Raw genomic sequence first — 25,273 nt, 5'->3', positions numbered from 1 at the left:
TAGCAACATCTCCCCATGAAAAACCTTGTTAGAATACAGTAACCAACATGACACTTCTGAGTTTGAGGCTGATTCTATTTCCTTCTATTAAATGAAACCATTCTGTTCTTGCTACTTCCCTCAAAGACCATTTAGCAATAGCTACTCCTTCAAATTAGCAGTATTACTGGGATTCAGAAACATTTAAGGGTTATTCCAAATAGTGGGCAATCTGGCCAAAATTCTGCTCAAAGAACTTTCCAAGTATATAGACTCCTAAAAGCTTCTCATGTCACCCAGTGGAGACAATTTATGATACCACTTAAAATGTTACACTGCCAATGGTATGGCACTAAACCGTAACGGTCCTGCTAAGGACACAGCATTAAATTCTGGTTCATCTTCCAATATATACTCAAAAATAAACTGCCTAAAAGAGATTAAACCAAGTTTTCAAGTCAATTCTCAAATATTAACTATAATCAATAAACAAACACCAAAATCCACTTCAGTGAATACTTTCAATTTAACTGCATACCCGAAAACTGGGTGTACAACCGTATGTAAATCCTTCGTGTATAAAGGAGAGCATAAGGATAGAAACACTTACCTTGTTTAAACTCCTCAACCATGACCATCCGTGTAGAAACGGACACATTGTACGTGGAGTTCTGTTGTGGGTATGCTGGTGTAATTATAGGCATAAGATGGTACCTATCACTGGGGTTTACCTACATACAACAACAGCCAATCAGTTTCTTCAAGTACATATGCAACAGATACTTGGACTTTTAAACCCTTGTTAAACTGAACCAATGATTAAATTTTATTTCATTCATAGCTGGCGTTGAGAAAGAAAAACCAGGTAAAGAGACATTGTTTTTAGAGAAATTCTTTACAGAATCAGCGATTTGGTCTAAACTAATGGTTTGTTTCCATCATTTGGGCATGACTATTTTGGCAACCTTACTAAAAACAGTGTGCCTGTCAAGCAAAAAAATTCTACTTCGACATCTATTTGTTTAGTTTTTCTTTTTTCAACAATAGTAATACGGATGCACACACAATTACACTTTTGAGAAATGTCATATTACAATATGTTCTGTGTAAAATGAATTTTAAACAAGCTGGAAACTTAGTTTTAATATACCCTTAACTTATCAGGAGTAGAAGCTTATTAACATATGGTAAAACTACATTATCCATGCAGGTATCATTTTAAGAGGTAATGAACTGTTCATCTTAATCCATATACTATTGATAAAAATGGCATATATCTCCACAGAGGAAATTGCAAACTCACATCCCTCCAAAATCAAATGTCTTGAGGTTTAGAAAACTTAAAAAGACACAGCCTGATGTCATTAACAAAATTTTAAACTGACAATATTTTTGATATTGTAATAAAAAAGCAAACTAATGTAGAAAAATAGAACTTCATAAACCTAGAAAGCCTTATTCAAACTTAAATTTTTAATCAATTAATAAAGTGCATGTTGTTAACACTTAAACTGAGTAAGCTGTAAAGGTTGTAACTTCCAAAGAAGCAAATGGAAACTCCTCTTTAGCCCATGGAATGCTTCTGTAATCTGAATTATCCAAACCAATTTTTACAATTATATCCTAGTAACTAAAGTGAAGTGTTCAAAAGTTATCTGCCACAGTTAAACATTAAGCAACAGTTTTTTCCCTACAATAACCCAATTTTAACAGAATATTTAGATCAAACAAAAAAAATACAGGGATTTTTAGTATCCTTTTATTATTATTTTTTAAGCACAAATGCCCACACAACTTTGACTTACAAGGCAGTTCTCTATAGAATAAATTAAAATGTTAGTGACTTTGGTATTATAAACTATGTACAATTAAATGTAGTTTTACAGGGTACATAATTACGCTTCTCACATCAGAGGACAATTATAGTTGAGATTTAAAAAAAGTGTAATACGAACATGTCCACTCATACGTTAATAGGATGGGAAGTCTCCCTGAAGTCTATGCAGATGATTTTTACTTGTTATTGAACAGTTTGAATTTGTAGGGGAAAAAATAATACACTAACCCTTGGGTCCCATACAGGCAAATTAAGATTGCATTCTTCAGGCTGTTTCAATAGGACTGGATTTGGCCATTCCCTGTTTAAAAAGATTGTAGCACTTGATAAGACTATTGGATATTACCATCTACACGTATTTCGTTAAACATACAGCATTTGTGAATGTGATCCTTCTTCAATCATTTTGCACTCTTGGTACATATAATCTTTTACTCCTCTTTGTCGATGTTAAACTACTTGAAATACTTTTCCTCTTTGAAATTAACTTAAATCATCTGGCAGCTTTCTCTGACTGAAGTCAAACATCTCTGCCTCTCAAAGAACTGATAAAGCACTATTTACATAAAAAATACTATCCAAAGACATCTAACGTGTTCACCTTAACCCTGAGCAGGATAAATTCTCCCTTGAAAAGACAAAGAACCTGTCTTTATATTAGCTCCATCCAAAGATAACTGATGATGAAAAGTTAACTCGCTATAGGCAAAGGAGTACGAAAAATTTTAAGAACTGATTAGGAAAACATTTCTCTCATTACTTACAGGTTGTAACATGAACATGTGTAATAAACATTGTAATGGGGACCACACTGTCTGCAAGATGTCTTCTATGAGGTTACTACTTCAGTCCTTTATAGACGAGATGAAAAAGTGGGAAGTATTTGCCACCTTTAATATCAAGGTCAGCTTCTTAAAAATACTATTTGCTATGTATGTACAGCATTAAGAGAAAACCTGGTAATGTTTAAGCGCTATCGAATCCATAAATGAGAAAACGTGTTCCTGAAAAGTGTAGCACAGTTCTAAATTCTAAATCATCTCCAGAACTCTAATTTTAAAAAAAAGCCTCTTTTTTCAGAGGGAGGAGATACAGAGGTTGGCAGAAATGGGGAGGGAAGACAAATCTCTAAGATCAATTTGACTGAAAGGCAGGAACTCTAACCTTCTGGGCCAAACCAACTAATATGAAATGGTAATAATCTCTTACTCAAAAGAAAGAATGGTTGACAGATGTGACCATGCTGAAATTAAGGAGAGCTTAAAAAAAAAAAGACAGACCTCTCTTGGGTTAATGACAAATTCAAAAAGGATGACCAAATGCTTTTTTTTAAGCACTCACAATTAAAAGCTTTATATATATATTGACATCTTTAATATCCTACTAAAGATAAATGGGTAGCTGAAAGCAAAAAACAACCACAAGGAACTAATGGCCTCAAAGAGTAGTATGTGTAAATTTTTATCCAAAGTAATGATATCCCAACTTATGAACTCATTAGGTTTTAGCAGACAGTATAGCTAAAACTCACGAGTTTATTTGGAAGTAAGTTTACGCAGGGAAGTACAAATAGCATCTGCCTTACTATCCTGGGAAAGCTAGGGAAAGGAAGGGAATTTAGGTTTGCCATTTTCTACACAGCATGATCTCCCCGAGGCTACCTAAACTGCTACATAATGAACTAAAATTTGAATCTGAAACCAGCTGCAGAAATGTCATAGAAATAAGACTAAACTTCAGTGTCTACAATCAATTTTATTTTAATATAATCTAAACACATACCATTTAGAAAATACCAAGAAAAATTTATGTACAAGAGTTGATGCTATTGCATTTGGATAAAGCTGGCAAGTTCTTGCTACTAGCATAGCCCAGGAAACACCACCGAGGAAACCTAATATATTGGAATAGATGTTGTGGCCTGTTGATAAGGGAAAAGCAAAAAGAAAAGTTAGTGTTGAACAAAAGATTAAACATTTTTAATAAGCTAGCCAACAAATTCTGAACTCACGTTTGGCCCACAGTTTGATAGCTCTCAGGGTTAACCTGAAGTTGTCAATGTTTGGTACTAGATGTAAAATTTCATCGGTTACCCTGCAACCTGATTAACAGGAGTGAAAAGAACAGAACATTAAATCATCAAAAGTTCAGTGATAATATTTCTTTTAAATTTTCTGATAGTAATATCAAATTAAATAAAAATTTACTTGGTAGAATTAGTAATGTTAATAACAGGCAAATAAAAACTATAAAGCTTTTATCTCCTATCACAAGCACTACTCTAAACCAAAGAAATCTCAACTCTACATAATCTGCCTTATCTCAAATTTCCAACCTATAATTTTTTTTTTTTGGTCTTTTTAGGGCCACACCCTTAGCATATGGACGTTCCCAGGCTAAGGGTCGAATTGGAGCTGCAACTGCCAGGCTACATACACCACAGCCACAGCCACTCAGGATGTGAGCCGCATCTGTGACCTACATTGCATGTCACGGCAACGCTGGATCCTTAACCCACTGAGTGAGGTCAGGGATAGAAATCACATCTTCTTGGATACTAGTCGGGTTCTTAATCCACTGAGCCACAATGTGAACTTCTCAACCCATAATTAAAACATCTTCCAGTTTAGATATACTGAAGAGGATTTGATCCACTTAAGTTTCCAAGAATTCTTTTTAAAGAGCATGGTAACAAGCAATGCCAAAACAAGTGTTCAAAGCTAAAACTTTTATACACGACAGTAGAAAATGTTACAAAGGTTATCAGAATCAAAATTAACTAGAGAGAGTTCCCATCGTGGCTCAGCAAAAATGAATCCATGAGGATGTGGGTTTGATCCCTGGCCTCACTCAGTTGGTTATGGAGCCAGTGTTGCCGTGGGCTGTGGTGCAGGCTACAGATGCAGCTCAGATCTATCATTGCTGTGGCTGTGGCGGAGGCCGGCAGCTACAGCTCAGATTAGATGCCTAGGCTGAGAACCTCCACACACCTCGGGTACAGCCCTAAAAAGATGGGGGAAAAAAAAAAAAACAAAAACCTAACTAGATTTACACAGCAAAGCCTAAACCAATAGCAAGAGTACAAATGTCAGACAGTCCTTAAATGCACCAGGAAGAAAAGAAATAACAGTGCAAGACATCAATGAATGTGACAAATTATCAGATACCCTTCTGTCGTTTAACTATTAAGTAAAGCTCATTTTATTTAACTCACTATAGATAAACAATGTGGCTATTAAAAGCTTCATTATAAAACGAGTTAAAAAGTACTTCATATTTGACCAAAATTGCTACTATGCAAAAGGAAGTAGGTTTTACATACCGTTAAGACTTCTTATACATCTTATATCTAAATTTTTAAGCAGACTGTCATCTCGCAAGTCCAAGTCTTCTGGAATAGTCTGCAGTGCTAATCTTGCAAACAAAATATCAATCTAAAACAAGAACAAAACATTCCGTATCTATCAAACTATTTTTAAGGCATTTCTGTAAAAAAGAAAACATGTAATACCTTAAAACCAGGATCTGCTAGGAGTTCCCGTCGTGGCTCAGCAGAATCTGACTAGCATCCATGAGGGTTCGGGTTTGATCCCTAGCCGTGCTCAGTGGGTTAAGGATCCGGCACTACCGTGAGCTGTGGTGTAGGTCACAGACGCAGCTCGGATCTGATGTTGGGTGGTGATGGTGTAGGTTGGCAGCTACAGACAGCTCCATTCAACCCCTAGCCTGGGAACCTCCATGTGCCACAGGCGCAGCCCTAAAAAGCAACAAAACAAAACAGGATCTGCTAACCATTTGTTAAATGACAATGCCTCTGAAAGTCCAAACAAAATTCTTAACACAGGTATTTTTTTTTGTCTTTTCTAGGGCCCCACACGCTGCATGTGGAGGTTCCCAGCCTAGGGGTCTAATCGGAGCTGTAGCTTCCAGCCTTCACCACAGCAAGGCCAGATCCGAGCTGTGTCTTCGACCTGACCTATACCACAGCTCACGGCAATGCCGGATCCTTAACCCACTGAGCAAGGCCAGGGATCAAACCTGCAATCTCATGGTTCCTAGTCAGATTCGTTAACCACTGAACCACTGAGCCACAACGGGAACTCCTTATCACAGGTATTTTAATCAGATGCTAAAACATAATAATACTAAACATAAAGTGTATATATAGCTACTTGTCATTTTTTTTTTTTTCTTTTTATGGCCACAGGTGCAGCATATGTAAGTTCCCAGGCTAAGGGGCAAATGGGAGCTCGGTCTCTGCAACTTGTGGCAACACTGGATCCTTAACTCACCGAGCAAGGCCAGGGATTAAACCTGCATTCTTATGGATACTAGTCAGTCTTAACCCACTGAGCAACACTGGGAACTCCAGGTACTTGTCATTTTAATCACACTAAGTTTAATTCATTAAGATTGCAAAATACATAAATATACTGGATTACTCTATTTATAATGGATTATTCTATCTAGTTATATATACTATTTAGTTAGTACATACTGGATTACTGTTTAGTTCATCACCTCTATGAACTGTGAATTGATTATATCCTAAGAGATGCCCAAATATAAGGCCAATATGGTTATATGTGGCCCAAATATACATGGCAATAAAAAGGGAGAGCCTTATATTTAAGAACTTAGGTATCTATGATATTATATTCTGTTTCTCCAAATTAGCTTTGCTAAATAGAAACAAAACAAAAACTGGCTAATTTTGAAGACTTAGAGAATGCAACTGACAAAACTTTTTTTTTTTTTCAAGGAAAGATGGAAGGCAAAGAAACTCAGCACAGATTTGATAATTATTCCTGAAGGTTGATTTCATGGTTCCAAACTTTGAATGGTGCTAGGGAAACAAACATCTTCTTTAAGATTACTTTATTTATTTATTTTTTGTCTTTTTGTCTTTTCTAGAGCCATACCAGCAGCATAGGGAGGTGCCCAGGCCGAGGGTCGAATAGGAGCTATAGCTGCCGGCCTACACCAGAGCCACAGCAATGCCAGATCCGAGCCACGACTGCAGCCTACACCACGGCTCTTGGCAACGCCAGATCCTTAACCCACTGAGCGAAGCCAGGGATTGAACCCGAAACCTCATGGTTCCTAGTCGGATTTGTTAACCACTGAGCCACGACGGGAGTTCCAAGATTACTTTAAAATGTAGAACTTTAAAAGCTTACTGTGAAAAATCATTTAAACATTCAGCTAAAGGTTAGGGAAAAAACTGTACATTTACACAATTATTTGCAGTACAGCCTAAGTTTTCCAATGATACAAAGTACAGTATCTCCTCCAATTTAGACAGAAATAAAGACTATATGCTCACAAGAGTTCCCACTGTGCCTTAGGAGGTTAAGAATCTGACTAGTATCCATGAGGATGCGGGTTTGACCCCCGGCCTCCCTCAGTGGGTTAAGGTTCCAGCATTGCTGTGAGCTGCGGCATAGGTCACAGATGTGGCTCAGATTCTATGTTGCCGTGGCTGTGGTGTAGGTCCACAGTTGCAGCTCCAGTTCAACCCCTAGCCTGGGACCTTCCATATGCTGCAGGTGTGGCCCTAAAAAGACAAACAAAACTAAACATGCAGCTGGAGGTTAGGAAAAAACTGTGCACTTACACGATTACTTGCGGTACAGCCTAAATTTTCCAATGATACCAAGTCCAGTATCTCTTCCAATATAGGCAGAAATAAACACTATGTGCTCATAGGAGTTCCCATTGAGGCGCAACAGGACCAGCAGCATCTTGGTAGCGCTGGGACGCAGATTTGATTCCCGGCCTGACACAGTGGGTTAAGGATCCCCCATGGGTGCAGCTGCAACCTGGACTGCAATGTAGCTTGGATTGATCCCTGGCCCAGGAACTCCATAGGCCATGGGGTGGCCAAAAAAAAAAAAAAGACCATATGCTCTAAAAAAATATGCAACTCAAAAAGGACCTCAGGGAGTTCCTGTTGTGGCACAGTGGAAACAAATCCAACTAGTATCCATAAGGATGTGGGTTTGATCCCTGGCCTTGCTCAGTGGGTCGGGAATCTGGCACTGCCATCAGCTGTGGTATAGGTCGCAGACGCAACTCAGATCCCGCACTGCTATGGCTGTGGCATAGGCCGGCAGCTATAGTTCTATTCAACCCCTAGCTTAGGAACTCCCATATGCCACAGGTGAGGCCCTAAAAAGAAGGAAAGAAAAAAAAAAAAAAAGCAACTCAGGGATGACGCTGACATTTTAAAAAGTCCGCATAAAATCACTTAACAAGATGTTGAAATTGAAAGGCATTCTCTAAAACAACATTATTTATTTTAGATACAATGAATGTACAGATAACTAACACATTAAATAGTTCAGGTAACCATTCTGACTTTCATCTCCATCCTGAAAAGTTTACACAATCGAATTGAGTCTCCAAAAAACTCTCCCTTTGTTGGTAATGTTCTTTTTGAGAAAACAGCGTATAGCCTACATTACAGATTGTTTTATATTTATTTAAAAACTCACAATAAATCAAAACTGCCTAAACTTGATAATCCTTTACAAAAATTAACATTTTATATCTATTAAGGTTACTTGTATCTCAGAGATAGTTATGCAACAAATATAGAAACCACCTCTTTTTTTTCTTACAAAACAATGAAGTATTACTCCTCCAGTTTCTAAAATTTCATAACGTTCATTATTACTATCAGACTTTCCAGCACCATTATGTAAGGTGGAAGTAACACAACAAATAACTTCAGTTGCTTCACTGTCAGCTTTGCTGCAACTACTTTCACTATACATGCTGAAAATAGCACAGAGAATGGCACATCACTTCAAGAATTTGAGCTCATATATCCTCCACTGTCAGAAAATATTTCAGTATACATAACAATCAGGTCACAATTTCCTATCAACTTCTTAAATATTTAATTTAAATAAAGCCAAGGCAAAGTTCTATTTGCAAAAACATACTGTGTTATATTAATGTTTCTAAAACTATAAGTATCTAAAATTTGTACATGGAAAAACTATTAAGTAAACTATTCCACAGGCATACTTCTTTTATTTTTAAGAAATACAATTAAAATTTTTTTTGATGTCTTCATAGTTTATTTTTCTAAGTTTTTTTTTACTATAGTTGATGTACAATGTTGTGTCCACTTCTGCTGTACAGCAAAGACCCAGTCATACATACATATATGCGTGTATATATATATATATTCCTTTTCCCATATTATCTTCCATCACGTTCTATCCCAAGAGACTGACTACAGTTCCCTGTGCTGTACAGTAGGACCTCACTGCTTATCCATTCTAAATGTAATAGTTTGCATCTACTAATCTCAAATACGTGGTCTACCCCATTCCCTCCCCCCTCCGCTCAGCTCCAAGTCTGTTCTCCACGTCTGTGAGTCTCTTTCTGTTCTATAGATAGGTTCATTTTGCCACATTTTAGATTCCACATGTAAGTGATATCATATGGTATTTATGTCTTTCTGACTTACTTCATCTAGTATGATAATCTCCAGTTGCATCCATGTTACTGCAAATAGCATTATTTTGTTCTTTTTTATGGCTGAGTAGTATTCCATTGTGTGTAGCAGCATTTTATAGTTAGTATTTCATTACTTCTGTCTATATTTTAACTCCTAGTTTCACTAGGCTCTTTAAAAAAAAAAAAAAAAACTGGAGTTCCCGTTGTGGCTCAGTGGTTAACGAATCTGACTACGAACCATGAGGTTGAGGGTTCGATCCCTGGCCTTGCTCAGTGGGTTAAGGATCCAGCGTTGCCGTGAGCTGTGGTGTAGGCTGCAGATGTAGCTTGGATCCTGCATTGCTGTGGCTGTGGTGAAGGCTGGCAGCTACAACTCCGATTGGACCCCTAGCCTGGGAACCTCCATGTGCCGCAGGAGCAGCTCAAGAAATGGCAAAAAGACAAAAAAAAAAATCAAAAAATTAAAAAATGTTTTAAAAAGACTAAAAACAGTATATCCTACAAAGATTTGGCAATAACTTCCATTTCAAAAAAACTTAATTCTTACCAGTATCACACTAACTCACCAATTACAAAACTTTAAAATAAATCATGTTTTTACCTTTATCTATCAAAATTACACATAGAAATACTTGTCTATTTGAACCTTACCTCTATCCCATCAAAACACAGTTTGATAACTGGTACAAATGCCTCTTCAACAGCCTATGAGACAATTAAAACAAATTCAGTGTCTGTGAAAAGCTATACATTAGACCTATACCAGTTTTAGTGCTTTTAAATGAATGCATACTTGAACCTGTTTGAATATAATTTAGCATAATGCCTCACAGACTAGGTTCTCAGTAAATAACTTTAAGACACTGGAATCCTGAAGCAGACATGCCTAAGTTCAAATCTTTGATCTCTGCCACTCAGATACGTGATGGTGGCCAAGTTGCTTAACAGTTATTTCGTTTGCCTCATTTCCTACTCTAGACATGAGATTACAAATTTATGATTTCGGACTTAATGTAAAAAATAAAATGCAACCATACACGTGGAGCTTAAAAGGGTCTGACAAACTCCAAGAGCTCAATAAATTAATGGCTGTATCATAAAACTAACTCAGTTGACTAAATTAGTTTTTATAACGCCTCCCCTCTTGCCCTGAACATTTACGCACTCTTAAATCTTTCACTTCTTCCTGCAATTTCAACTTATCATAGAATGAGGTGAAAAAGTCACTTCGATCAACATGTCTTGGTGCGACACACAACGCATCAATATCGGCACCTAAAAAAAAAAAAAATTAAGCCCATTAACCACTAATTAACTACTTCAAGAAAACTGTTTTCCATATTATTATGGAAATAATTGATGTTGAAAATCCACTAACATTATACTGATGGGCCTGTAAAAGTGCACCCTTCTCCTTAAGAAAAATTACCAGTCATTATAAGAAAAATATGACCCTAATTGATGAGACCTTTTTTTCCTGCAGCACCCTCTTGTAATTATAGTGGCCCAGGTAAACTAGGAGTCAAAGAAAGGTGACTCAGATAGGACAGTTAGGGTGAGAGAAGGGATTTCAGGAATACACCCAACATCTTAGTGTCATTAGTCACAGCCATGTCAATGAACTAATGAGTAAAACAAAAAAATACAATTTTTGCCTATACATTGTGACTGGTGCTCATGGGTTCTGATCTGCCCCTCAATGGAACCTATACACTTCGAGAAGGACCAACGGCAAGGATCCAAAGATGCAGACCATGGTAAGACAGCTGTTATTACTTTAGTGCTAAGAAGTTATATGTTATTAATTTAGTGCTTGACTGAATACACAGGGAGAACAACAACAAAAAAGACGATTAAAAACAATAACTGGGATCAGAAAAGAAACAGATCAATATGGAATCAGGTCATCGTAGCCATTTGCCTGAAAGACTCAATATTTGAACTACTAACTCTGAAGGCTGTATGTCTGGCATATTCATGAAGGGGGGGGGGGAGAAGGGCAGAGTTCACAGGACACATCAAAAGCAAATGCACTACTAACAGCACAGAGTAGTGGGAAATGGGGAGGAGAAGTAATGCCACAACAAAGAGAATGTGAGACTGGCAGATACTTTCAAGGCAGTCAGTGGTTAAGGGCTGAAGATTCCAGCCTCAGACTGGCAAGAGTTAGAATCCTAGCTCTGCCAAGAGATGACTGGGAAAAACTGTTCAAGCTGTCTCAGACTTAGGTATTTGTTATATAATAATAAAAATAATGAGGAAGAAATAAGATTATGAAGACCAAAATCTTAACTCAGCCTTCAGTAAAAAAGAAAGAGCTCAGTAATGTTCTCTGCTATAACATTCTTATTGTTATTTATTTATACAGAGGAAAAACCTACAAGTGTAACTAAGAAAGTATTAAAAGTGATTACCAATGGCTGCAGATATTTTTTTTGGCTCTGCCCACAGCATATGAAAAGTTCCTGGGCCAGAGATCAAACCCATGGTGCAGCACCAACCTGAGCTGGTGCAATGACAATGCAGGATCCTTAACCCGCTGTGCCACAAGGGAACTCCCCCCCCTTTTTTTTGGCCTAACTATATTTCACATCTATAATAAATACATGAGGAAATCCACAGGTTGATTTTTTTTCAAGCTTTTTGTTCTGATTTCCAGATTAACATTTTTTAGGTAGAAGAAATGACACAGCAGCACTATCCAAAAGATCTCTCCAAAGGGAAAACTGAACTTTATGTGCACTTTCCAATACGTTAGTCACCAGCCACGTGTCATTATTCAACAACGAAAATGTAACCACTTCTACTGAGAAAGAGAATTTTTTATTTTACTTAAAAGTGCACTGGACAGTGCAGGTATAGAAAGCATCATTTTGTATCTTTCTTCTTACCAAAATTTAGGCTCCCTGAAGTACTAAGTACTCTCTTCCATGCAGACCTAAGCTGTATATAATACATCACAAGTAACTGAGATGGATGTGTCACTATAATTTTCAAGAAATTAAAAATCTTCCTTCTCAAGATAATTATAACACTATTTACCTTTTGTGTGTACTCCTAATCTGTAAGATCCAAATGTAAAAATTTTCCCACCAACATTTTCAATTACAGACTGTGGAAGATTCTGTTGAAGCAAACAAAAAAAATTAGTTATTTTGCCAGTGGAGCACAAAGGTAACTTATTTCTTAAAAAAAAAAAAAAGAAAGAAAGAAAGAAATACATTCCAAAGATTTCCATGCAAATTTAGAGAGAGTATCAACAAATTATAGGCTCTGAACAAAGCGAAGCTTTTTGATGATTCCTTAGAGTAGAGACACCAGGACAGTCCTCTTCGGGCGTCCTGGCACCACTATAAAGTACTCTGGAGACCACTTAACTGCCCTTAGTGGAGAGGATGATGTCCATCCACACAAAAAACAATCTTTTTCTTTTGGGGGGGGGGGAGCCCAGCACATGGAAGTTTCTGGGCCAAGGACTGGATCTGATCTCAAGTAGCGACCTACACGGCAGCTGCAGCAACGCCAGATCCTTTAACCACTGCACCACAGCAGGAACTCCAACACAAAAAAATAATCTCAATATTTCTCTTTATTTATTAATTTCTCAGTAAAGTCTTCTTCGGTAGCAGAACATAAAAGAGACCACTCCTCCATACCATCCTCCCAATGTGACATACACTGTTACTCCGAAAACCTTAAAATTAAACTGTGAAAAGCTCAGGGACTCTCAATTTTTTTAAGGGCATGTATAATCATCACTTACAGAAAACAGACAATCTATATATATAATATCACATTTTTAAAAAGTGGACAACACCATGTCTTCCTATATTTACATATTTTAAAAACCCACTTATAAAGTTAGCCCAGTTACTTAAATTTAGCCACCAAGGAGTTCCTGTCGTCACTCAGCAGTAGCGAACCAAACTAGTATCCATGAGGACGCGGATTCGATCCCTGGCCTTGCTCAGTGGGTTAAGGATCTGGCATTGCCTTGAGCTGTGGTGTAGGCTGGCAGCTACAGCTCTGACTTGACCATTGGCCTGGGAACTTCCATATTGTGTGAGTACAGCCCTAAAAAGACAAAAAAAAAAAAAATTCCTTAAAAGGTAACCAGATTCTAAAATACTTAATATACACGTTTAATACATTTTTAAAGCACCATTTGGGAGAACACTCATTATTTCTGTAAAGTGTATAATTACTGAGTTTCAGCTTTGAAGTGCTGAGACCTAAAGTACTTATAAAATCACTGAATTCAGTTATTTTTCCTGCTTTCAAATACAGAAACCAAATATGTTTTTTGTTGTCAATAGTCTAAAACAGACTCCACACTAAAGACTCTAAATACACTCAGATAAGAACAGATTTTGAGACGACTGTGCTCAGCTGGCAAGTTACCCACATACAAACAAGTCACCTTACCTTGCTTTCACTGATTTCTCGTATCCACTCTTTGACCAGGTTATTTAATTTCCCCAAAATTAAAATCCTGTTGATAGAACAAATGTCAATCAAGCATCAAGTTGTTTTTACAGATAATTACTAATTAAAAATGAAAAAGCTTTCAATAAGTGGCTTCCTAAATTTTAACCAATGTTTAAGTTATCAGAAAAAAAAGTATAATGTAGCTTGCTACATGGAGGCACTGTTACACTGGGTAATGCATTCCTTTAGCGAGTGAGGCATTCCGCTTTCTGACAACTCTATAGTACTATACTAACCAAAGGTGCTATGAATCAAAAATTAAGGGAAAAGAACCTTATACAGACAAAAAAAAAACTTTTCTAGGTATCACTCTTGTCAAAGAGATATACATTTAGGAAAAACCTGACTTTCAAAGTACACAGAATTCCTCAAAATAAGTTTACTACATTAATAAAGAACTGTAATTAACAACACACACACACACATATACTGACCTGCGCTGCAGTTCCTCTTCCTCTTCAAAAACCCCAAAGGGCTTCAGAGTCTCAATGAGCTTCTGTGTAAGCAGGCAGTCAGTCTCCTTGGGGGCTGCTAAGCTGATGGGAGAGGTAATGCCATAGTGCTTCTGTGGCGGCTGTGTCTGTTGTGATCCCTGCGTTGTAACTGGACTGCAAACAAAACTGGATAAAATTACTGCCCAAAAAAGGCCTACAATTTGACCTAAATCAGCATGATTAGAAAACTGCTTTAGTAAAATGCATTTCTAAACATAGTTGGTTCCCTGCCAGACCCCAAAAAACTTTCAAGACATTTTGTCTTACAACAAAAAGCAATGCGAAAATCTAAGTGACCAAAAATAAAACATTAGTTCTCCCACTGCAAGGATTTTAACTTTGTCACTATCTAATTATCAAAATACACTATAAATAAGAATTCAGATCTCCACTGTGGTGCAACAGGACCAAAGGTGTCTCTGCAGTGGCAGGAACATGGGTTCAATCACCAGCCCTGAGCAATGGGTTAAGTAAGGATCCAGCGTTGCCTCAGCTGTGGCCTAGGTCACAGCCCAGGCTCGGATTTGATCCCTAGCCCAGGAACTCTATTATGCTGCAAGGTGGCCCAAAAAGAATCCAGGTCAGATATCCTAAAAGAAAAATGCAATCTAGATACAGTGAACTTGAGAAATTTTACTTCTTGAAAACAAGCCAAATCTACTGTTTAAAATTTTTATTTCCAGAGAGGAAACTTCCATATACCACAGGTGTGGCCATGGAAAAGAAAAAACAAAAACCAACCTAACTGAATAATACGAAACCAGGTAAAGGCTAAGAAAGAAGCAAATATCTTGAATCAGCTATGTGCCTCAAATTCTGTTCCTTAAGAAATAAAGTTCTTTATACACACACACACACACCTCTACCTTTTTTTTTTTAACAAGTTCTAGATCCTAGATACATTTTTTTTTTACATTAAAGTGCAATAATCTACTAAAGCATAAGGTGCCAAGAATTCTATGCAGTTAAGTCCCATTATGCATGTACTACCTATCCCTAGATTCTAGTTTATACTGTCACTGTGGGACTTTGTCTTCTGTTATCAACACAAACCTAAGAATGCCAGGACGCCCATAATGTTTGCTACTAAATGGTCACTGGGCAATACGGCACTTAATCAATGTTTCGGGAACTAGTTATCCACTGTCTCAATTTAACTCAGATTTTAGGAGTTTCCCACAGTGGCTCAGTGGTTAACAAATCCGACTACAAACCATGAGGTTTCGGGTTCAATCCCTGGCCTTGCTCAGGGGGTTAAGGATCTGGCATTGCCGTGAGCTGTGGTGCAGGTTGCAGACGAGGCTCGGATCTGGCATTGCTGTGGCTCTGGTGCAGGCCAGCAGCTACAGCTCTGACTGGACCCCTAGCCTGGGAATCTCCATGTGCAGCGGGTGCGGCCCTAAAAAAAGACAAAAAAAAAAGATTTTATAGTAACATTTGCTGAATAAATATAAATCAGATCACTTGCTCCTCCTACTTTAAACTAAACAGCTATACAAGGTCATGATGTTAATTCAGAGCTGGGGATCCACATGAACACTAAGCACCATCAAAAGATTAAGTATCTTACATTAATGTTCCATATTTATGTAGCGTCTTCCATGATTAAAATCTATTAATTAACATAAGCATAAATGAATTCATGATATCTTAATACATACTTTCGTCACTCAACAAGCGGTTTATCGGGTTCCATAAAACTAACCAAAAAGGTGGCCTTCAGGAGTTCCCTAGTGGCTCAGCAAGTTAAGGATGTGGCATTGCCACTGCTGTGGCTGTGGCTACTGCTGTGGCACAGGTTTGATCCCTGGCCTGGCAACAGCCAAAAAAAGAAATAAAAATAGTGGCCTTCGAAACTGTCTAACCATTTGAAAATCTTCCTTCACAACATACTCTACAGATTTCAGGTAAACCATGTATTAAGTGTAAAACAAATACACTGACCACTTATCTTAGCATAACTATATTATCTTGCATTGTTCACCGCTTCAGATGATTATCTCCAAGTAAACTACAGCCCTCATGACCACCTCAGAACTGTAAGTGATTTTAGCATAAGTAGGGCCAAAGTGTAAAGTTTATTCTAGCTAGATGTGGTTCAAGCAAGGAAAGCTTTAAGTCAAGTATAAACTGAACTCAGGTTTTCCTATCAATAAACCCCCCCCCCTTTTTTTTTTGGTTTTGAGCAAATGGTTCATCTGTATTCTTTTCCTTTTTGAAGGGGCTAAATTTACTATCAGCTGAGTTTGGATCATCAACAAAATATGAGTATCCATTCTCTGTGGGATTAAGCTTTCTTGCTTGTTGCCTATTTTTTCTTTCTCAAATATCATTTTTCATTGTCATGCAAAAAAAAAAAAAACAATGCTTGGAAAGCACATCTCCTTTAACTATATTACGAGATTACTACAGACTCAGAATTCTTTATTTTTTTATTTTTTTTGTCTTTTTAGGGCCGCACCTGTGGCATACGGTGGTTCCTAGGCTACAGGTCGAATCAGAGCTGTAGCTGCCGGTCTGCACCATAGCCACAGCAACTCAGGATCCGAGCTGCATCTGCAACCTACACCACAGCTCACAGCAACCCTGATCCTTAACCCACTGAGTGAGGCCAGGAATCGGAACCATGTCCTCAGGGATACTAGTCGGGTTCATTAACCACTGAACCACGACGGGAACTCCAGACTCAGAATTCTAAATTCTTACCAAGTTTATCTACCCTAATTTGAAAAAAAAAAAAAAAAGTTAATGTCTACATTAGTTTCCACATCAACATTCTGATGGGGGAAAAAAATCATATGCCAGTTGTCAATTTTTATCTATTCAAAATGTTGTCACACCAATAAGATAAAACCACCATTTGACTCTTGTGGCACAGAGGGTTAAGGATCCAGCATTGTCACTGCAGCAGCTTTGGTCACTGCTGTGCTACGGGTTCAACCCCTGGCCCAGGAACTTCTGCATGCCGCATCCAAAAAGAAACAAGAAAGAAAAAGAAAAAACATTTACCTGTCCCATCTAATTCAAGAACATATACAGCAAATATCTTTATATGTAGAGAAGATATATCTAATACAAGTATACATATAAGACGTATATAAAACATAACATATATAAAACAAATCACAACCAAATAAAAGGAAAGAAACAAAAACACGGTCTGAAAGGTACAAGATACCTGTGCCTCCGATACAAATGGCTTAATCTCATCCTAAGCAGACAGACTAGGGATTCCAGGCTGCCAGATGCTCTGAATGTCCAAAATATCCCAAGCAGAAACATTAACTATAACTGAACTTTGAATGGAAGAAATCAATTGTTTCCATTTAGTTACAGCTTAGAAATTAAGTAGAGTTATAAAACAATCTGTTCTATCAAAACAAATATACACACTCCAATACTGGTTAACCTGAAGGATTCTTACCTACTTTCTCCTGGAACACACCAGACAGCTATCAATGCCAAGAATGCAAAGTTTTTTCTCCCATTCTTCAACACCTCAGACACCTGCCCATGACCATCACTTTCTAGAGATTTTACCAGTATTTCATTTTCTTTCGATATTATACTATTTTTAAAATAACTTCTACAATTATATAAAACAATGAGGAAAAAACTAGATATGGAGGCACAGTATTTGTGATCCATTAAAACTTCTTTCTCATCTTCAATTTAAGTATCAACACTTGTGCTTTTCCTGAGCCACTAGCTCATTTTCACCTCACGAACATATTTGTATTTATCTTCAGGATAAATTTTTTTTTTCTTTCTTTCTTTTTTTGGCCTTTTAGGGCTGCACCTATGGCACATGGAGGTTCCCAGGCTAGGGGTCTAATCAGAGCTACAGCTGCCGACCTACACCACAGCCACAGCAACACCAGATCGTCTGCAACTTACACCACAGCTCTGGGCAACACTGGATCCTTAACCCACTGAGCAGGGTCAGAGATAGAACCCGCATGGTTCCTAGTCAGATTCATTGCCGCTGCACCACAACAGGAACTCTACTACCTAAATTCTTACCAACAAGTTTTCTATTCTACAAAATTCAAAAATTACTGTGCTTCCATAAGACAAATTTTAGTACCCTAATTTCCTGCTATTTTATGTCTCTATCCTTATTCTTCCTTTTCATCCACCTTTAATGAAAACATCTTGCTAGTTTTTAACATATGACTAAAGAACTCCTAAAAGTCTTAACCCTTTCTGGATCAGAGCAAAATATAAATACCTACACACAGTGTGTGTGTGTGTGTGTGAACTTTGCCTCCCCCCTCCCCCCGAAATCACAAGACAGGCAAGCACTCCTTCTATCCCACTTTTTGGGGGGTCAGGAGGGAGGAAGGAAGAGGACACAATACTAAATACTTCCAGAATTCTTCTCTCCAGGTATCTTCTTCTTTATAATATTTAAAATAATCTTCATCGAGGCAAAGCTTTCACAGGATATAGGCCCATCTTTCCTTTTTTAATTTCAACAACATTCTATAGAACAATTCCATCCCCACTACACTTGTTCTGACTCTTGGCATCTTGGCCCACTTTTTCTACTCCCTTGTTATGCCAGTCCACCATCCATACTGCTACTAAAAACTCCCATGACTTCCGGTAATGGCATTCAAAACTCAGTCCACAAAATCTGCTCTCGACCCAGAAGCAATCTAATAAAGCAGAAAGAGAGAAAGCAGGCCTGATTTCATAACTACTAGTTACACCACTCAGGTTTCATTTCTGCAGCTTGTTATATTATTCTTAAGTTGTACCTCTATGGATTTACATTATAATTTATCAAATCTCTTCTCTGCTTCAGATGGCAAACTAGGAATCTGAAAGTTTTATGAACCAAAGACCAGTTTCCAAATAAGGTCCATCCTTTCCCCATGCTAGGCCACCTAAGACCTAACGTTACCTAGGATAAATATTTAGGTACTTAGAAATAGCAATATTTTTGTGAAATTGGCATGTACACTTTAGGCTGCTTATTTAGGCTAGATATTTGTTTCAAAAGTTTAGGTATCCAATTTAACCAATGTGTATGCTCTGAAATATCAAGAACCACTCTGGTGTAATAACTATAAAGCTAACTCAAACAGTGCAAGTTCCCACGATTTGTAAACTCTAGTTTATTAGCCACAGATTCAAAGTATGATCAATCTTTAGATATATTATATTAACAAACACTTCAAGTCAGTGAGGAAAGTACAGAATACTCAAATGAAAGACCTACACTAGTGCCTGTTTTCTCTAACTGAATGAAATCCAAAGAGAATTATCACTTTTATGGGGGAGAAAAAAAGCAAAAAAGCACAAATAGTGTTCATCTGTTTTGCAGCAAGCCATTTCAGAGACAGGCAGCACGCACCTTCAACAGCCGGCAAGAGCGGCACCACCAAGCACCTTCCCCAGGAAATACGTATATTCAGTATCAGACTACCAGAGTTTTGTCTGTGAGCTGCTATGCTTTAATATCAATTTATTCTGTATATCCATTAGCAAGACATGTCCTAAGGTAACTCATTCTTCACTTTATGCCATTTGGCTTACAAAAGGCTTCATAGGACCACTCTACTTTCAAACAAAGGAAACGTGTATTCTTAATACATTAAGTCAACTTTTTAAAAAGTTTCACTACAAATCAAGAAAGCAAATTAAGATAAACCTTTTTTTTTCTGCCAGATTGGATAAAAACAAAGCTGATGTACAACTGGTAAAAATGAAAGACATCATAAACCTTAAATGTTGGTAAAGTTAACAAAATGAGCACTCTTTCCAGCACAAAGGAAGTAAACTTGGAGAGAGCATCACCTTAAAGAGCAATCTGGTAATATTCATCAAAAAAATTTTTTTTTCTTTTTAGGGCCGCACCAGCCAGGGGACTTGACACTGAACAGACGAATTCAAGTTCACAGTGAAATGGGTTTTTCTCCTTTTCCTGTTTTTGGGGGGCACTGCACCTATGGCATATGGAAGTTACAGGCTAGGCTAGGGGTATAACTGGAGCTATAGTTGCTGGCCTACACCACAGCCACAGCAATACCAGATCCAAGTCATGTCTGCGACCTACACCGCAGCTCATTGCAACGCCAGATACTTAACCCACTGAGGGAGGCTGGGGACCAAACCCGCATCCTCATGGACATTAGATCAGGTTCATTACCACTGAGCCACAACAGGAGCTCTTTCTTACAACCCATTTTTAAAATATAAAATATGACACCACAGCACAAATTTGCAGCTGCTCCTAGGGTAGAAATACAATGGATTCGAAGACAGGTCAAATATGGGCCCGAAATCCTGTACAACAGCAATAAGCTTGAAAGGAGCAGTGTCTATCCCAGTATTACCCCTTACAGAAAGGGCATGCTTGCTATTTGTAAATAAATACTTCTCTTGACTCCAGATTCTGGAATTTGACCCTTCTCATAGGCATAACACAAAAAGATATCCAAGGTTGTTCAATAGAGTGCTGTATACAATGCACTAACAAACTGGAAACCACCTAAATATCCATAAATATAATATAGAACTGGCTAAGCAGAATACATTCTTACAACTTAATACTATGCCATATAAAAAGAATGAAGTAGTTATCACATGCAGTAGCATGGAAAGATGCCCACAAGATGTCAGGTGAAAAAAAAAAAGTTGTAGCATTATGAAAGAACCAGTATTTATTGAAATGTCAACATATTCCAGGGAGTGTGTCAAGCACTTCACATTATTCCCAATTTTCCGATGACTCTACTACTACTGACTCCACCTTACGGATGAAGAAACGAGAGAGAGGAAAGGCTTATTTACGTTCACTGGGCCAGAGTATGACCTCAGGCATCTGACTATGATCATAACCTCTTATGGTGAAGTGCCTCTACACATCTTTCACAAGACAGAATCTTGTGTTTTTAAAAATTATTTAGGTAAGAGTTCCCGTCGCGGCACCATGGAAACGAATCCACCTAGTAACCTTGAGTTTGCAGGTTTGATCCCTGGCCTGGCTCAGAGGGTTTCAGATTTGGCGTTGCTGAGGCTGTGGTGTAGGCCAGTGGCTACAGCTCCAATTCGACCCCCAGTCTGGGAGCTTCCATATGCCACAGGTACAGCCCTTAAAAAAGAAAAAAATTATTTGTGTATTACGTGTATACATGCATAGAAACACACCAAGCAGAACTGATATGCAAGAACTTCATTTTATAAGATTTTGTTTCAATATGTTAAATTACTTTTTTTTTTTTGCTTTTTAGGGTCGAACCTGCAACATAAGGAAGTTCCCAGGCTAGGAGTCGAATCAGAGCTGCAGCTGCTGGCCTACACCACAGCCACAGCCATGCAGGATCTGAGCCACATCTGTGACCTACGCCACAGCTCGACATCGGATCCTTAACCCATTAAGCGAGGCCAGGCATCAAACCCGCATCCTCATGGATACCAGCCAGGTTTGTAACCCACTTGAGTCACAACAGGAATGCCCCAATTTGTTAATTTAGTTTTAAAATGAAATATTATGAAATCATACAAAAGTTGAAAAATCATCCAATTCTACTATTCACCATTAAGTTTGTGATCGTAAAGAGGCTAAAATCACTCCCTGACAGCAAGGAACACCAAACAATGTTCAATTTAAAACAATACTTAACTTTCTGATTACCAGCTTTTTGATTACTAGCGTTTTAGTTTATGATAATCAAAACACATTAAAGAAATGAAATAAAAACTTTAAAATGGATTTTTCAGTGTACTGCTTTGTGATTAGTAAACACAAAGCAAATGATGATTTCTGGCTCTAGAAAACTGGTAAAGCATCCAAGGTAACCAAACTTCAACAACCCAATTTTCCTAAAAGCACCTTTTCCTCATTTACTTCTGCCAGAAAGTATGTTATTTATTAGGCTGAAATTTACTGAGATAAGATCCTAATTGTATATATGAAAGACAGGAATAATCTCTTAACAATTTCAAATCTGTTCTGGGATTCAGATCCTTGAACAGATGAGTACAATGGGAAAGCTTAAAATGAATATTAGAGAAATAAAGAACCAAGGCTATGCCCAAGGAAAAGGTTAAGGAGGTGTGCCCTCTGACTGACTGACAGAGAGAAGGGGGAAAGGGCAGTCTATGCAGATGACTAACACACAAAGAAAAGAACAGCAAATGGTCAATGGTGTTCTTCCGAAACAGTTCATATTAAATTAATGACTCTGCATCCTAATGTAAACGAAACTCATACTGCTGATGAATACCTGCCTCCTTACAGTGGGCACTGACAATTGGTGGCTCATGGTATTAGGGTTTACTGGGAGTTCCCACCATGGTGCAGTGGGTTAAGAATCCGACCACAGCAGCTTGGGTCACTTCAGAGGCTTGGGTTTGATCTCTGGCCCAGTATGGTGAGTTAAAGGATCTGGTGTTGCCACAGCTGCAGCATAGGTCCCAGTTGCAGCTTGGATTCAACCCTAGGCCCAGCAACTTCCATATTCTGGGGGTGCAGCCATAAAAGGGGGGGTGTCAATCCCCTCAAAATGTATAGATCTTAGCCAACAGAAAAGACCATCATTTCTTCTAGTTTTAGTCAATGAAGTCAAAAACTGAAAACTTAATTTACTTGATATTCTTCTTTGGAAGCAAGCAGATAAATCACAACATTTAATCTAATCACAGTATATAATTTGTTGTTTAAAGGCCTTAACTTTAAATGTAATGTGCCCATTCAAATTAAGCAGGAAAAAAGGTCATTGAACAGAGTAGGAACATGGGATCTCTCTAAACTATCTGAATGTGCACTAAATGTTAATTCTCAGCAGAAACAACACAAGTTCCTCTTTCACAAGTTTAACATAGATTTTAATTTGACTAGTAACTTTACTAGCAGCTTAATTTTACTAGTGGAGTCAAGCATAGAGTCAAGAGAACGTATTTGTGGAAGTTTCCATCATTGCGCAGCAGAAAGGAATCCAACTAGGAACCATGAGGTTGCAGGTTCAACCCCTGGCCTCGCTCAGTTGGGTTAGGGTTCCGGCGTTGCCTTGAGCTGTGGTGTACGTAGGCTGCAGACATGGCTTGATCTGGCTTTGCTGTGGCTGTGATGTAGGCCGGCAGCCCTAGCTCTGATTTGACCCCTACCCTGAGAACCTCCATATGCTGTGGGCATGACCCTAAAAAGACAAAAAAAAAAAAAAAAGACAATGTATTCTTAGAATAAACTAAGAATTTATTCTAAGGATAGCTAATTCACCTGCCATCCTGTATAAGTGGTACTAAATATATTTAGAACCTAACTATGGCCTTTCTAAAAAAAAAAAACTATAGTCTTAAAATATATATTTCTGGTAGAGCATCCAGCCAATATTTATTAAGCAGCAGCAGGAGCACAAACACAGATGAAGCAGTGATGAATCCCAAGGCCCAACTTTGGAAATATAAGGTTGATTATGCGGAAGAAAGGTACTTGTTACTCAACTGTAACAATGTCCAAGTTATTTTTCCTTCCTTCCTAAGTGTCCCCTTGCCCCTCTCCAAGAAGAGCTAGAAGTTTAAAAAAAAACCCACAACTTGAAAATGAAGGAAACGTAACTAGAGAATCTGAAAAAGTAAATAAAAAGTAATTTCAAAAAGGAATGATTGGAGTTCCCGTCGTGGCGCAGTGGTTAACGAATCCGACTAGGAACCATGAGGTTGCGGGTTCGGTCCCTGCCCTTGCTCAGTGGGTTAACGATCCGGCGTTGCCGTGAGCTGTGGTGTAGGTTGCAGACGCGGCTCGGATCCCGTGTTGCTGTGGCTCTGGCGTAGGCCGGTGGCTACAGCTCCGATTCAACCCCTAGCCTGGGAACCTCCATATGCCGCGGGAGCGGCCCAAGAAATAGCAACAACAACAACAACAACAATAACAACAACAACAACAAAAAGGAATGATTAAAAATGTATTAAATCAAAGTATTATACATGTTAACTCCAAGAAATGCAATTTAGATGTTTCTAATGGCCAAAATGACAGGAACACTATTCTTGCCTTCTGCCTTTTTTTTTTTTTTTCAGTGTTGCACCTGCTGCATATGGAAGTTCCCAGGCTAGGAGTCAAATCAGAGCTGCAGCTGCGAGCCTACACCACAGCCACAATAATGCCAGATTCGAACCCATCTGCAACCTACACCACAGCTCACGGCAATGCCAGATCCTTAACCCACTGAGCGAGGCCAGGGTTGATCCCACATCCTCATGAACACTAGTTGGGTTTGTTACCACTGAACTACGACAGCAACTACAAGAACACTATTCTTAAATAATAACCTAAAAACTATAAAAACTATTGTAAAATGCAAGAAGCTGGTATCTGAACAAAACATAGAGGGAATACAAATTTAAGAGGCAATTCTGTAACAGAAGTGGAATAAGGTAAAAGATATCTAACTTAAACTCCTCCATTTTTTTCTTCCAATTCTTAAATTTTCACAAATGAAAATTCTGTAATATTCTGCAGACCTACAAGCCACAAGATTAAAAATCAACAATCTTCCATAAAACTTGATACTGAAAATTAACTGTACTTAAGACATGTTTAAAAAAAAACAAAAACAAAAGCTCCAACTGAGCTGAGGAAACACAGTTTTCCAACAAAGTACCCAGGAGACGATAAAGTCCTAAAATGAGAATAAAACACAGAACCCAGAGTTGAATTAAGCTCCATTCTACAACTTAGCACCCTTAAGAATTTAGACAAAAGAGAACTTTAGACAAAAGAGAACCTACTTCAAAGAGAACTAATTATCTCCCACAATGCTGTTTTATAAATCATAAACTAAAGCTGTACAATTACTTAAAAGCTGTTCGGGAGTTCCCGGTGGTCTAGTGGTTATGGTTTGGCACTTTCACTGCTGTGATCCCTAGTCTTAGAACTGATCCCACATCGAGTCACTAAAAATCCTAGAAGGTGCTGAATAGTCAAAACAATGAACTTATAAAGGACATGTTTCTCCCACCCAACCAAAAAAGAGAAGAGGGAGTTCCCGTT

The 25,273-nt window shown here is 38.0% G+C and overlaps 1 protein-coding gene across 7 annotated transcripts in view; it reads right to left on the bottom strand.

Annotated features, from left to right (window-relative positions):
- PAPOLA (poly(A) polymerase alpha) overlaps positions 1-25,273 on the bottom strand; it is a 64,567-nt gene that overhangs the window by 32,353 nt on the left and 6,941 nt on the right. For all 7 annotated transcript variants that reach the window (XM_047797393.1, XM_047797397.1, XM_047797392.1 and 4 more), the window contains exons 2-11: positions 14,212-14,385; positions 13,715-13,781; positions 12,332-12,413; positions 10,455-10,564; positions 9,941-9,994; positions 5,139-5,250; positions 3,828-3,917; positions 3,599-3,737; positions 2,045-2,117; positions 590-710 (exon numbers count right to left, since the gene is read on the bottom strand). In XM_047797393.1, coding sequence (XP_047653349.1) covers positions 590-710; positions 2,045-2,117; positions 3,599-3,737; positions 3,828-3,917; positions 5,139-5,250; positions 9,941-9,994; positions 10,455-10,564; positions 12,332-12,413; positions 13,715-13,781; positions 14,212-14,385 — 1,022 coding nt within the window. The remainder of the gene's footprint in view (positions 1-589; positions 711-2,044; positions 2,118-3,598; positions 3,738-3,827; positions 3,918-5,138; positions 5,251-9,940; positions 9,995-10,454; positions 10,565-12,331; positions 12,414-13,714; positions 13,782-14,211; positions 14,386-25,273) is intronic.

The sequence above is a fragment of the Phacochoerus africanus genome, chromosome 9 (assembly GCF_016906955.1).
Source record: "Phacochoerus africanus isolate WHEZ1 chromosome 9, ROS_Pafr_v1, whole genome shotgun sequence".
Classification (NCBI taxonomy): Eukaryota; Metazoa; Chordata; class Mammalia; order Artiodactyla; family Suidae; genus Phacochoerus; species Phacochoerus africanus.
This window is presented reverse-complemented; position numbering and strand designations above follow the sequence as displayed.